Consider the following 13,358-nt stretch of genomic DNA (forward strand, 5'->3'; position numbering starts at 1 on the left):
GGTCAAACTTGAAACTAGCCATTCAAAGGTTTTTCTTTGTTTAGAAAACTATCAAATCAGTGCCGCAACTTCAGAAAGTGCCATCTACGTAGATGGTGTTATCTCTGTTGTTGTAAAGTGTACAACATGGATGCTCAAGAGCAATGGATATTTCACCTCCTTCCCTCTCTTCTTCCTTGCTGCATTCTTTTAAATAATCGGATACTAATGCAGCTGCCAATGTCCAACTCGAATATTGTCGAGCCCCTACAAGAGCCTGATCTATATTCAACTATTGTTTATTTTAGAGAAGTTGCACCCATCATCCTGCCCGCCATGCTTCAGACATGGGTGCCACGGTCGAGAGCTGTAAGCGGTTGTTGGACTTCTTCGGTGGCATCGTTGCACAAACTCAATGGTACGGTTATATTTGCGATTGTAATTACAGCCTCTACTTTGGGATACAAGGATAAAAGCTGGGCTTGCGTCAAATACAATAACTGGGAATTACTCCTATGCATTTTACGATTCATCCAATGATCTAGTCAGAACATCAGTCATAATTCATATTAAATGATACAGAGTCAAGGTCGATGCTCCACACACTGATTTTTCCGGACTTTGGTCCACTCCTCCAAAGGCTTTGCTAGTTGTGGTGCCACGGACTTTGTGCTTACCATTCGAATATCCTACTATCTTGATGGCTACCACATATTTTCCACCAAAATTATTTATGAGAATTAGGCCAAGTACAGATCTACATGTATTGCTCGACACTCATAGTATGTGTGTCAAGCATTATTGGTCGAGGTCTACAACATCCTTTCAACATGTGCCTTCCGCGGCATTGGTATGTCTTTCGACCTTGAGTATGGTAAGTCAGAAATCGTCACCTATTTGTGCTTTACTGTATTTAAACGCATATGCAATGCTATGGTCATCTTAATGATTTCTTGACGGTGTGAGGGAGGCCTTGATACCACGCCTTCTTATCATTCTATGGAGGCCATATTCAGCGAAATCTTGTGTGGGGAACGCATCGCAACAATGAAGGCAAGAGAATAGATCTATTAAACTTTTCATTAGCAAAGTTGTGCCCACGCAATGCGAGCGATATATAGCACATAGCTTGTCTTAATCAGAATTCCTTTGGAGAACTTTTTTTAATTCAAGTAAGGAAAGAAACATATTACAAAGTGACTGTGGTGATATATGCAAAAGCTAAGCTACGTTGAGATCATGTACATAAATTGTCCGTGTGGTGTGTGTCATGCAAACCTTTTTTAAACTCGCATTTTCTGATGATGGATGGTGGTACAAAGAAAGTGATGAGATAGGAAGATGGCTTCATGTACCAAGTAGATCAATGCATTGTTTTTATTCTTTTGAATGAGTGAAGTCCCACAATCGTGTTAAGATATCGGGCCCTAAAGAATACAGATCCACTACCACTTCGTCTTTGTTTATACACAACCAATAAGTCAGTGATACGATTTTGAAAGCAAAAATACAAGTCAACCAGCTCTTTCTCCCAACTCTTCCCACTTAGAAAAGCGCTACTTACCGTTTTCAATTTGAATCCCCATCCGTTCGGTCTTGAATCGATCAACAATATTCCGGACCTCAGCCAGTTTGTCACCTTCCAAACTACTGATTTTCCGTGCAAGCTCCAGCATATTTACATTCTTTCATGTACGAATCAATACAATAAGTATCTCTCTCTTCTCTCTCGTTACGCAATGCTTACTATCCCGCCGCACACACAAATCTCGTGTTTGGACAATGCACATACCTCTGGAATTCCCCACGCAGCCCGTAGTCTAGACGTCAGTGCCGAGCCATGAATCGCATGGACATGATTCAGGTCGCTCTCGGTATATACATCATCCACAATCCGTTGGTCGTCGTCGTCCTCCTTGACATTGTTTCCTCCTCCTCGATCAGGATCGTCACCATTGGTATCTGAAGAAGACGAAGAGCGATGTCCTCGGTGTCCATTTTGCTTTTGACCTGCTTTCCGTCGTTTAATGGTTCGATCGTCGCCATCGTAACTTGAACCCGATGAATCTGAACGTTGTTGTCTTGGCCCCTTCCGTGCACTTCCTGCACCTCCTGCTCCTGTTCCTGTTCCCGTCGCTAATTGATGTTGTTGATGATGCGAGGCCGGCCTGCGCGTGTCGTCACTTAGATCAGATAGATAGTTATTGTTGCTGTTATTATGCATGTCGTGCTCTGATGCTGCCTGTGGCGTCTTAATATTTTGGGTATAATCATAAGGACTGTTGATAACGCCGTTCGGTGATGCGAATGAGTGTGGCTGGGGTGATGCTGAATAGGCGGATGAATAGCCGGCGGGTTGTTGCGTAAAATGTGGTGTCGAAGGTGATAATGATGCACCCGACATGGAATCAAGTTCTCTGGCGGTATTGGTGGTAGAAGTGTTAATAGAAGCTTTAGGAGATGCAGGTGGTTTTGTTGTCTTTCGTGCCTTTTCAGTCGAGTTACTTCGTCGCTTTTTGGCAGGCGGTAAAGGTGCTGGGTCACGGTTCAAAATATTGACTAGCTCCGTTGAAGGACTTTGGAACACCTGGGTGCGAGTATTTGTAATAAATAATTAAGCAATTTAATCATTATCGGAAACACATATCCACGCCCGGTATAATAAGAAAGTGCAGACGCTATTACTTACCAGTGTTTTAACGACGGAATACTGAGCTTGTCTGAAATTAAGGTCGAACGATAACAGCTCCGTGTTGGCAATATTATTGGCGAAATACAACACGATCCGCATATCGAACTCGCCCCAGCCCTTTTCCTGTAAAAGATATGGCTCTTTGGTGACCACTAGAATGCACGGAGAAGACGTGTTCAATCACCCTGTGAGTTAAAGATGGCAACGAGAAGATTCTATCACAAGCATCACCAGGCTAAAAGAAAAAGAACCTACCTCTTCGAGGATCTTTGAAAGTTGGATGCAAAATGTATTCAACATGATCAAGCAATTCGGTAAGTCGTCCCTTTTTTTCCTTGCCACCATCCACTGCAACGAGTTTGATCTTCCAGTTACGCATCGGATGACCGTCCACCGTGTGAGCTCCGGCACCTTTCATGATGCTATTCTGACAAGTGATCTTGATATCTTGTGTAAGATCCATCTTTTTTATAGGAAAAAGAAGGGCACATGTTGTTGTTAGGAAGAAGAACAAAGAAAAGGAAACAAAGACATAGTAGCTGTATCCCTTTAACGACGGAAGGAAAGAATACGAACCATGCTGCTGTTGCTGATATTACTGGTGTTATATTTTTGGAAGGGGGTTATGCTGCTGTATATGTGAGTGCCCTGGGCTCTTTATTCTTTGCGACACAATCGACCTGACTGGAGTGAATTTGACAATCCTATAACAATGTGGGGGAAGGGAACAAAAAAAAGGAGGGAAAAAAATAATAATGAGAAAAGAGTGAGCTACTCGATTACGCGGTTCTCCATGGGTAGTTGCAACAATGCAAAGGGAGACGACAGAGACTGATTTTTGATTCTTTACCTGGAAAGTGTATGAGTGTAGAGTATATGTGCGGGCGGTGGGGAAGGCAAAAGAAGAAGTTCTGGTCTCGAAACTCTCGCTCTCGCTCTCTCTCTTTCTCTCTCTCTCTTTCTCTTTCTCTGTCTGTCTGCCAGAGCTTCGGCTAAATTTATCACCCATTGAAGCGCTCATCCAATGAGATCCCGTCTAACTCGGATGGTGTCCGAGCGTGTTTTTGGAGACCAAAACAACAACCATTAGAATCATAGTATGTCCATCCGGAATGATAGGTGACTATGCATCCTTCTTTACTGGATGAGCTTTAATAAGCAGCACTATTTATTTGGTATCTTTGTGAGCATGCTATGGTCATTTAATAATATACACCAAACCACCATTCAGGGTCGGTTTTCCTGTTTCTTCATGAACTCTCTGGATCGAATCACCACACAAAAAAAAATGCCAACCAGTGTGCACATCAAACCAGATTTAATGATATCATGGTGTGGTTGCAGAACGTGTAGCAACTACAATATTCTCATGAGAAGCGGAAAAGTCGAAAAAACGCGTTTCATCGTCGTGACAGGCGAACGTCAAAATTCGCGATTTCCCAAGACGCGTGATTTCTGTCTCCCTCTTTCTTTACTTGTGCAACCACTCAAGAAGTCTAATTCTCTACAGAATGGACGACGATTTTGACGATGACCAGTGGCTAACAAGCGATGCTTTGGACGCCATCGACGAGCAGTTAACCCAATTTGCCAACACACAACAAGTACCTCAACCTATAATTATTAGGAATCCATCACGATCGTCTGATTTCCCGACACCAGCACCATTAACCGCAGCATCCCCAGTCAGCAGCAGACCAGCTATTCTAGTGGATCACAGCAATAACATTCAAAGTCACGGATTGAGCAGCACATATGGTAACCGTCAGCAACAACAACAACAGCGCCAGCAGTATGACGAAGTAAGTACACAACGACCATGACCATGACCATGACATAAAAATCAAAGAGTTCTCTTCCCTTATCTTACTTGCCTGGTACAGACAGAAGCCCTCATTGATAACCTGAGGTTCGCCGAAGAACGGCTACAATTGAAGCTGGCACAAGAAGTGAATGCACGAGAAAACATGCATAACGAACTAGAGCTTTTGCGGTCCGAGATGCGGTCTAGGGATGATAGGCTAGTGGGTCTACAGTTTGAATTGGAATCCTTGAGAAAGGTGGCAAGATCTGAGCCCGAAGCTGTCAACATCAACAACCCTGAAGAAGCATCATCGATATCATCCTCCTCCACAACTAAAAGTAAATTAGTGCCCCCCCATTACTCAATGAATACACATTTGTGCTCTTGCTAAACACCCTGATAATTTGATCATGCTAGGAAATATCTTCCCAATTTTACCCGCTTTTTCAGATACAACGTACCGTAAAAAAAGTAGCGATCCAACTTTACGATCACGATCAGCTACGCCTTCTCCCGGCCCCACAATGCTACAATGCGCTAAGCGAAGGCGTACGGCCGAAACAATGATCACCGATAATGTGTCAGCAACAGCAGTGCAAACAACAACAAATAAACAAGAAAAATCAATAGCATCATCCCGATCATCACCACCGCCACCAGCGAACACTCAGCATAATAAGGTATATAAATTACTGATTTCTCTTTTCTCTATTATTATGGAATAACTATCACCAGCAATCGTGGATGTATTAATTTGCTTACTCAAATACACATACACATACTTACACTAGTTTCTGAGGTGTTTACTAGAGCATGAATACATCAAGTTGCAACAGGAGCAAGGAGGCCAAGTGGAACAATTTCCAAAGAAAATGTCACCAATTCTTATGGATAATCTCTGTGCACGTTTTTCACAGAGTTTTAATCCCAAGAAATACTGCAATCACAAGCTCTCGATGCTGGCAACCGACGTGTCCGATTGCATAATTCGATCTAAAGATCTATCTATCAGCATAACCATAGAGCAACTGATGAGCATTCTTGGTCACATCTTTGCAACATGTGTGAAGGAACGCTTGGTAAGGATGCAAATTATATGTGCATAATGTGTTTTTGTTGGTTGACGGTTCTGTTCTATATACACTCTTTATATAGTTTGATGTACTGGGCCAAACCTTGCAGACGTTTTGCCTGCTCACCTCATGCTACCAAGATGCAATTAATTATCTTATTCGAGATTTTAAACGCGGTAAGCACATGTTCTTTTTCAAAGAATATTGAGAAGATGTAAGATAAAACACTCGCGCACAGGGAAAAAGAATAAGAGAAATCGATATATAATGAGGTCTCCGTCAATACTTGAAGGAGAAACTGTATTCATTAACGTACATGGTTTTTATAATACTTTTCATCATCTCAGCCGAAGATGAATCCATTTTGTGGAATTTCATCAAGTGCTTCTCTCTCTACGATATACTGCTGGCGGAAGAAGACCCGCATCTACGACCCGATATAGGAGACAAAAACGTTTGGTCAATGGAGGCAAAAGATATACATGCCTATTGCGTGAAAAACAACATCACGCCAGTACAAATGGATATCCTGATCTCGTACCAAGCGTCCATAGAGACAAGCTATACTTCTATATCAAATATTCTTGATGTGTTTGTTCGGATTGTTTCCGACGATGTTACCATTGCTCAAAGGTAAAAAGAAAAGAACACTGTAATTTTCCATCCGCATGTTAAACGAAAGAGAGAGAGAGAGAAAGCAAGCTTATAATTATCTTCTATCGATCTTTAACATGGATAGTCTTCACGCTTTATTAAAGCAGTCTTCATTCGTGAGGTTGCTGTCAGCAAGGGCGCCGTTTAACATCATCACCAAGGTCTTGGACCTCTTGACGCTGCTGGCTGCTTGTGGTAAGTCACAACCCTTATATATTGCTTGCCCTCGTTGTTTCGCTGACTAGGCTGTGTATACATACATGTGTATATCTTCTAGACGATGTCACACTGTTCATGTATAGAGTTGAAATGGAACAATCGAGAACAGCGACAACAGTCTCCATGCTCAGTAGCTTGATAACAACGCCTGAAACATCACAAGATCCGCATAATATAGATGATGTAAGTACTCGCGCTTTACTTTTCGTCTTTTGGTTGAGATGAAGCAACCTATTGTTTTAAAAAGGTAGTATAATTGGCTATTAATCTACGAAATATTAGTGGTTTACTCTTCGAGCAAGTGCCGTTTGCATCCTGGATTCACTAATTAATGCACCCAAATCGATGCCAGAGACTTTTATACAACGGGCGTGTGTTGAGGTATTGAAATGCAAATCTATGCCTGCTTTCCTCATCATGATTTTAGTATTAACACTTTGCTGTTAAAACAAACATTTGCTGTTCGTGTGTAGCTGTTTACGCCGTTGCAACAACTGATCTACAATGAGTGTGCTCGCTTAGAAATAAGCAGTGACCCGCCATGTCCCGCGGTTCGGTTTGAAGAAAGGTAAAGCAAATAAAACATTTTCCCTAGTGTCGGGAGCTCTGGTGACAAAGCAAGGGAAAACGATTTATGTACTTTGCGTGCTAAGACGATACTCGATTAGCGAACGACTTATCATTTTGAGCGCGGACCTATTATACCCTGTACTGAAGCATTATGAAGCAACACAACGTCTCGATCCTGATCAATACTACCTTACCAGACAGCGGATGAAGTTTGCAGAAACCCGCATTGCAAGTGTGTGGGGCTCCAAGCATCCTGGTAACTGAGAGCTTTTAGTAGTATTACTCGTCATCAGTTGGCTAAATATACTTATATGGACGTTAGCCAAAAGCAAAATCACCGACATTACCGAAATCCTAAAAACCATGCACAGCGCTATTCAAGTCGGAAGTGACAATAACACCACTGGCACAAAATAGACCTCATCAGTTGCACGCTGTAAAACACGTTTGCCTTACTTAAAAATTAATACACATCACTATTTATACTGCCCGTATGCTTACTAACCGACACCTTTATTTTAATCGCCTTCACGCTTTTTACCAGACAACAAAATACATGCTCTAGCACCACACGTTTTACATATAGCTTTTTTCAATCCTCCCATCCTCTCTGTCTTATACATTGCACCAGCCCACACCATAACTATAGAACCAGCTTGTACATAAAAAATGATTTAATGCGATATACAACATTGTTTCTGCCTTTAAGCTATGATTTAAAAATTACATATGGAGTGGTAGTATATGGCACTAATAATGCTGCATACTGTCTCAGCGCTTGGTGCTATTAATCCACGTGTCTCTTTTTGAGAATATCGGATGGCTTTTCTTTTGGTGTTGATATCTTTGGCTTTGTCTCACTGCTCTCGTTGACTCGTTCTGGAACACGACTCTATAATACAAGAGGAAAAGGAAATTGCTCGTGTCAAGAGAAGGATAGAGAGCGACACTACCGATTGTTCCCGTGTCCTATAAAACTCCACTTACCACCGTGTCTTCAAGTTGCTGTCGCTCTTCCTGTAATGCTACTAGTTCCACTGTCATGTTATATGTGTGGCGAATGATCCTATCATAATTGAAGAAAGGTAATTAGCTTTAACAATACTCACCAGCCATTTTACTCCTTTCGTTATACCATTCACTACAGATTACTTACAGAGTCAAGAACAAGGTTGATCCTGTCAAGTACATGTTTCGTTGTGCGTAAAACTTTCTGGCGGAGTAGCTGGAATCGGTCCGTGCGTCATGCATTGCTTGAGCTCCCGCTAAGCTATTCACATTTTCCTCATTGCCCATCTGCAGCAACGTAGCATCGATCGTTTTCAATCTGTTGACAGAATCTATAAAGCATACAGAAATTTTCTGTGTCAAATGCATATCATCCCACAGCCACTATGGATTACTCACCGATAAACAGGACCAAGATGAACCTAATTTATTTGCGACAGCAAGAATAAACCCGGTCATAAATGAGTTTGGGGATGATATTGCTCAATTTCGACCATCTGATGGAAAAATCAAAGCATTGCTACTACTTACGCGAACACAATTTTAAGTGTATATTTAACGTGGCCCATCTAGAATATATTGATTCACTGTTAGAAAAACCTCTCTATATTGTGCTCTTCTAAAAATGATTGTTTCCTGCTACTTACGATAGGTGATCGTGAAATGAATCGAAATAGTTGTTTTCTCCATTCTGTTGGCAGTGGAAGCATCAACAGGAAGAAGTAGAGAATCTTATCATTGTATTTCAGTATATCGGTTAACAATTGAAGTACTGTAGCATACTCTGCACATAACCAATTTGCCCAGATCACTTCGCGTCAAATAGGCATACGTAAATATTTTATACCTCAAGTAAAAGTATCAGGAATACTATAGTATAGTAGAGTGTCATGTTGTGTTTCTTGGTAAAGTAAAAATAGCGAAAGAAAAAGAAGCAAGACCCATGTTGACTATTAGCGTCCTGCTTAGAAAAAAGAAGAAAATTGCATTAACTCATTTCAAGGGGGTCGTTGGTGCTTATTTCCTTTTTCGGTAGTGACATATCATTATGACGACATGGATCATGACGACAACGATGACAATAAGCGCTCAACAGGCGCACGAAGGGTATTATAGATGCAAACCTATCGGTCAGACAAACTTACTGCTACTCTAAAGATTGTTGCTGGTGGCGTTGGTCTAAAGTCTATCGTTGTTGTAGTAATGACACACTAAACTATCTCTTTTAGAAATAAAACTTTAAAAAGAGACGATGACATGGCATTGCTGCCCACGTTTTAAAGCTGTTCCGTAGTACCAGGCAGAAGTTACTCTTGCTTGTCATAGATGAGTGTTTGTTTTTCTTGATGCTAACATTTTGCCCCGTTTCCTCTTAGTAGTACTCTTTGAGCGTTTCCAAAAGTTTGTCTCCTTCCAATTATTCTCTGCCATGCCGACCTGAAGGGTTGCTACAACCTTAAAATAGAACTGAAAACGGCATAAGTAATTTCTTTCCTATGATAATTTAATAAACACGTATGATAGTAAAAGTCGCACAATCAACCACAGCAGTGGCAAGTGCTTGCAAACACCTCTTCTAGTCTTATATTGTAACTAGCAAGCCATATTTCATGTCGACTTCCGCGTGTTGCTCTTTTCCAGAACGGGCCCGCTCCAGAATCTGATTCATTAATGAAGCAATAGCTCTTAACATCTCACCGCTTGGTTTTTGATAAAGGATCACACTTGTCCGTTAAAACATAAATTTCAGGTTGATAGAAAGCTTCAGTTGGATCTATTTACTTGCTTTTTTTCACCAAGAAATTATTTGTTAGGGACTTGCACAGCAGATCAACAGAATGTGTAATGTCTTCATGGAAGTTGGCATTCTGCTGGGCGTTAGACGCCCGCAATACAAAGGACAGATTGTAACGACTCGCCGCAAGGGACAAACTCTGTAGGACTTACAATGTGCATATTCTGCATGGACTGAATTTATTTAGTTGAAATTACTGAGAGATATACTACAGTATTAGAAGAAATAAGCCAGACATATCCATTTAAAATACCTCAGGCACAAATTGTCCGAGCATGCTACAGTCCACGAAGATTAGAGAATTGCAACATTGTATTATACTGGCCATAAACTATTGCTACTTTCAGAAAGAAAAGGGATAATGCATCTTTAACTTGGTACGGGTTTTGTCTTTGGCCAAAGGGCAATTAAAATGGAATATATCGATACCATAAAGGAACAAGAACGCATGCCAAATCCACGATTTGAAATCTGCTATCAGACCCGAGTAGCCGATGCATGCAGTCCAAGGAACCCCAGCTTGCGTTTTTCTGCTGTTTCAGTAAGGCAGTTTGATATCATCTTCGTTTGGCGAGCTCACAGCAGAAGCGAACGCATGTGTTGGAGCTTGTACTCTGATTTAACACTTCTTGAAAGTAGTCAGTGCATGTAGACGCCAGTGATCCGGGACGCGAACGCGGTTGATTTCGCAAAGCTCAGGGACAGAATCTCTTTTGCGTTTGTGCCTTTCGTCTACCTCTTTGGAACCTTGCAACACTGTGCTGATGTTGCCGCTCAACCGCAACAATGCTTCTCTAGAGCTACTTTACGAGCTGGTAGAGATTAAAGTGGCTTGTCAATTAGACCACGTTAATGCGCCAATGCTTTGGTGCACAGTTTGTACAGAGAAGTAATGTGATCTCGTAAGCTGCAATAATGCACCTTTTCTGCATAGTGTACATCAAAGAGTCACTATTACATTTTGAGCCACCAAAATGCTATTCATGGATCTGCCATTCATTGACTGGAAGAAGTGAGAACAAAGGTTGCATTTTACATATCTTTTCGTATTAAATGATACCTGGTTTGCTAAATTTATATGTCATCACTCTGCATAAAAGCACAATGAAAGTTGGGTATTTCTTCTTTTTTAGTTCGATGTATTCCATCCAATCCCTTTGTGCTCAGAAAGTATCCAACCCTATCATTGTACTTTTTCCCTGCCACAACAAAGTGTTAAACCTTTGCCTTTTATTTTACGCTATCTGTCGCTCAAAAGACTATTCATCTACTCATGCTGGTCCTAGAAAATCATGGGTTCCTTCAAATGAATAAGCCCGATTAAAAAGGCAGATGTCTTTATTGCATCTTGTTCTCGATGTTGCATATCAACACTACTACCTCCGATATGTATGATTTTCACAATATCATCAGCATTTGCACTTGTTTATCCTCATAGCAAAGCAACAGTCATTATCAAGGTGACGCTGGAGAGTTAACGGAATTTGTCAAGTAGCAGCAGTGGTGTTCTATTGTCAATATACATCTAAAAGTCCACAACATCAATGGTATTGCTCAATAACTTTCCCCTGTTTGCCAGACACAATGTGGTTAATCTGTTGAATTTAAAGAACGTGAGCCTTTACACTCATGTCGGCTATTTAGTTGATCCCCTCCTCTACCTTCTCTCGCCCCGGGGTCTCTAACTTGATTGTGCAGCCAGGGGGAAGGCGCAGGATGGATGCGATCGAGAAAACTGGTGGATGCTTAAAAGAGCTACAGAGTAAGCCCTCTTTGCTCCGGTGAAACATGGGTCTCAGATCTCACGTTTGGATTACTGCTGGCTGATCAATTAGCAGCGTATTTCCGTTTGCTTTTGCTTAAATATGCATAAATAAACTCAGACTAGAAAAGAACCCCCACCTTCTTCTTGCCCTCGCACTTTCTTGGTCATGGAACGGCGTGAGGAAGATAGATCCTCTACGGGCTCATCTGGAGGGCTTTTAGGGTCCTTTACGGTGCAGCCAATGAACACGGCTACCTTTGTTACCAAACTATATACGTAATGATCTTTCGTCTTTCACGTCCTCCTCGCCATGAATCGGATCATTAACGAAGAGAAAAATATAATAAGTTTAGCATGGTTGAAGATCCTGCTGAAGAACAAATAGTATGGTCAAGCAACGGCGACTACTTTAAGGTCATTTCGCCTAGCAAGTTTTCGAGTACAACACTGCCACAATATTTCAGGCATAACAACTGGACCAGTTTTGTCAGACAGCTAAACAGTACGTTCACGATGGAAACATATATGTGGCTGATCGACTACCGGAGCAAACAACACTAATCATGACAATGCAAACAGTGTATGGATTTCATAAAGTGAGTGAATATCGCGACGATTTGAATCAAGATACATGGTGTTTCAAGCACACCTTGTTTTATCGCGGGGGCAAACAATCGTCACATCTAATCCGCCGCAAACGTGTTCATGCCAGCGATATGCCAGAAGACGCAGAGTCTGAAGAAAGCACAGCCGCTGTTACTGATGCTTTGGAACCGCTCCCTTTGGAAATACAGTTGGGACGAATCGAAGAAGCGGTATCAAAAGTGCAAACTAAATCGCAAGTGGTCGGCAGTGAGCTACGCCAGCTGAAAACCTCGGTTCAAAGACAGCAACAGGTACTTCCTTTCTCCCGTACATGGTCTGTATATCTGTTATGGCAGAGTATACTAACTGTTGCAATAGATGACAGATGTCATAATCGGAATGCTATCCGAAGTAGTGACAAGCTACCGGAACACACATATCGAAAAAACAGGTACTTTGGATCGCTCCCGCAACAGCCTGTGTCACAACCAATTCCTTTATTTTTTATTCTCTTGGTAGAAGACCGAGCAAAGTCACCAATAACGCCGACACTAACGGCAGCAGCACAAGCAACGACGACGACAGCACCAGCAGCGATGTCCAACAACATAACTACTACCCCAACTACTAATAGCGTCGCTGCTACTACTACTTCTAGTGCTATTTGTACTACTGATAATTATTATTTCAACAGCTATACTACAACAGCACCGCACGACTGTTATCGTTACGGATACGATCCGGTTTGGGATCGCATGCGCTGTGGCTGTCCCGGCCCAAAGCAGCAGGATTAAAGCAGAAAGGAGCATCATTTAACCACACTGCAACACAACCAACGGGGGGAAAAGGGATATATTTTGGAAGAGAGGAAAGTGATGAACTGCTTTGTAATGTGTCAAGAGCTGTCTGCTACTGGACCATAAGAAAAAACGATCCTCTCTCAATATATGATCCTACATGTACAATGTATATATTAACGTTCCAATAAGAGCAAAGGTGCTCTTTATAATTCGATGTTTATCTTCTTGTTATGGCAACTACAAGTGCCCACGTAAACGTGGGCCCACTAGTGAGAAGCTTTTTTTGAATCCAGGCGCCAACAGAACAAAAATATATGTCTAAAAACAGCAACAATGGACAATTGATTCTCCTGATGGAAGAGAGAACGCTGTTTGTTATATATGTTTTATACACAAGGTCATGGAAAAAGAAAT

The 13,358-nt window shown here is 41.6% G+C and overlaps 5 protein-coding genes across 5 annotated transcripts; 2 read left to right on the forward strand and 3 right to left on the reverse strand.

The window, feature by feature from the left end:
* Positions 1-1,079: 1,079 nt before the first annotated feature.
* Positions 1,080-3,680, reverse strand: BDB00DRAFT_801075 (yeats family-domain-containing protein). Its single transcript, XM_053121826.1, has 7 exons — positions 3,522-3,680; positions 3,248-3,375; positions 2,927-3,134; positions 2,669-2,823; positions 1,772-2,566; positions 1,544-1,664; positions 1,080-1,436 (listed from the first exon to the last, which is right to left on the reverse strand). Exons 2-7 carry the CDS (start codon positions 3,248-3,250, stop codon positions 1,357-1,359), a joined length of 1,362 nt encoding a protein of 453 aa, XP_052984348.1. The 5' UTR covers positions 3,251-3,375; positions 3,522-3,680; the 3' UTR covers positions 1,080-1,356.
* A 443-nt stretch (positions 3,681-4,123) lies between these two features.
* On the forward strand, positions 4,124-7,682 carry BDB00DRAFT_801082 (uncharacterized protein). The gene is made up of 12 exons (XM_053121827.1): positions 4,124-4,473; positions 4,555-4,813; positions 4,893-5,155; positions 5,267-5,554; positions 5,631-5,724; positions 5,896-6,181; positions 6,288-6,397; positions 6,480-6,604; positions 6,704-6,802; positions 6,895-6,989; positions 7,090-7,247; positions 7,314-7,682. Exons 1-12 carry the CDS (start codon positions 4,183-4,185, stop codon positions 7,406-7,408), a joined length of 2,163 nt encoding a protein of 720 aa, XP_052984349.1. The 5' UTR covers positions 4,124-4,182; the 3' UTR covers positions 7,409-7,682.
* A 96-nt stretch (positions 7,683-7,778) lies between these two features.
* On the reverse strand, positions 7,779-8,903 carry BDB00DRAFT_925333 (B-cell receptor-associated protein 31-like-domain-containing protein; the record flags this gene model as incomplete). The annotated part of the gene is made up of 7 exons (XM_053128803.1): positions 8,847-8,903; positions 8,647-8,730; positions 8,531-8,568; positions 8,399-8,421; positions 8,148-8,331; positions 7,979-8,057; positions 7,779-7,883 (listed from the first exon to the last, which is right to left on the reverse strand). The coding sequence occupies exons 1-7, from the start codon at positions 8,889-8,891 to the stop codon at positions 7,779-7,781; spliced, it is 558 nt and encodes a 185-aa protein (XP_052984350.1). The 5' UTR covers positions 8,892-8,903.
* Positions 8,904-11,204: 2,301 nt separating this feature from the next.
* BDB00DRAFT_801086 (uncharacterized protein) lies at positions 11,205-11,610 on the reverse strand. Its single transcript, XM_053121828.1, has 2 exons — positions 11,456-11,610; positions 11,205-11,389 (listed from the first exon to the last, which is right to left on the reverse strand). Exons 1-2 carry the CDS (start codon positions 11,582-11,584, stop codon positions 11,336-11,338), a joined length of 183 nt encoding a protein of 60 aa, XP_052984351.1. The 5' UTR covers positions 11,585-11,610; the 3' UTR covers positions 11,205-11,335.
* A 303-nt stretch (positions 11,611-11,913) lies between these two features.
* Positions 11,914-13,215, forward strand: BDB00DRAFT_913781 (HSF-type DNA-binding-domain-containing protein; the record flags this gene model as incomplete). Its single annotated transcript, XM_053128683.1, has 3 exons — positions 11,914-12,061; positions 12,139-12,455; positions 12,596-13,215. 3 exons carry the CDS (start codon positions 11,914-11,916, stop codon positions 12,773-12,775), a joined length of 645 nt encoding a protein of 214 aa, XP_052984352.1. The 3' UTR covers positions 12,776-13,215.
* Between the last annotated feature and the right edge of the window lie 143 nt (positions 13,216-13,358).

Source organism: Zychaea mexicana (genome assembly GCF_025766255.1).
Source record: "Zychaea mexicana strain RSA 1403 chromosome Unknown BDB00scaffold_6, whole genome shotgun sequence".
Lineage (NCBI taxonomy): Eukaryota > Fungi > Mucoromycota > Mucoromycetes > Mucorales > Lichtheimiaceae > Zychaea > Zychaea mexicana.

Excerpts from the sequence above, each read along its gene's own strand:
- BDB00DRAFT_801075 (XM_053121826.1), bottom strand. Across the intron at positions 1,665-1,771 it reads CTGCGTGGGGAATTCCAGAG|AATGTAAATATGCTGGAGCT; the intron begins GTATGTGCATTG and ends CGTACATGAAAG. Across the intron at positions 1,437-1,543 it reads GGGGATTCAAATTGAAAACG|ACGAAGTGGTAGTGGATCTG; the intron begins GTAAGTAGCGCT and ends GTATAAACAAAG.
- BDB00DRAFT_801082 (XM_053121827.1), top strand. The coding sequence starts at position 4,183 with ATGGACGACGATTTTGACGATGACCAGTGGCTAACAAGCGATGCTTTG. Across the intron at positions 5,725-5,895 it reads TATTCGAGATTTTAAACGCG|CCGAAGATGAATCCATTTTG; the intron begins GTAAGCACATGT and ends TCATCATCTCAG. Across the intron at positions 6,182-6,287 it reads GATGTTACCATTGCTCAAAG|TCTTCACGCTTTATTAAAGC; the intron begins GTAAAAAGAAAA and ends TAACATGGATAG.
- BDB00DRAFT_801086 (XM_053121828.1), bottom strand. The coding sequence starts at position 11,584 with ATGTTTCACCGGAGCAAAGAGGGCTTACTCTGTAGCTCTTTTAAGCAT. Across the intron at positions 11,390-11,455 it reads AGACCCCGGGGCGAGAGAAG|ATTAACCACATTGTGTCTGG; the intron begins GTAGAGGAGGGG and ends TAAATTCAACAG.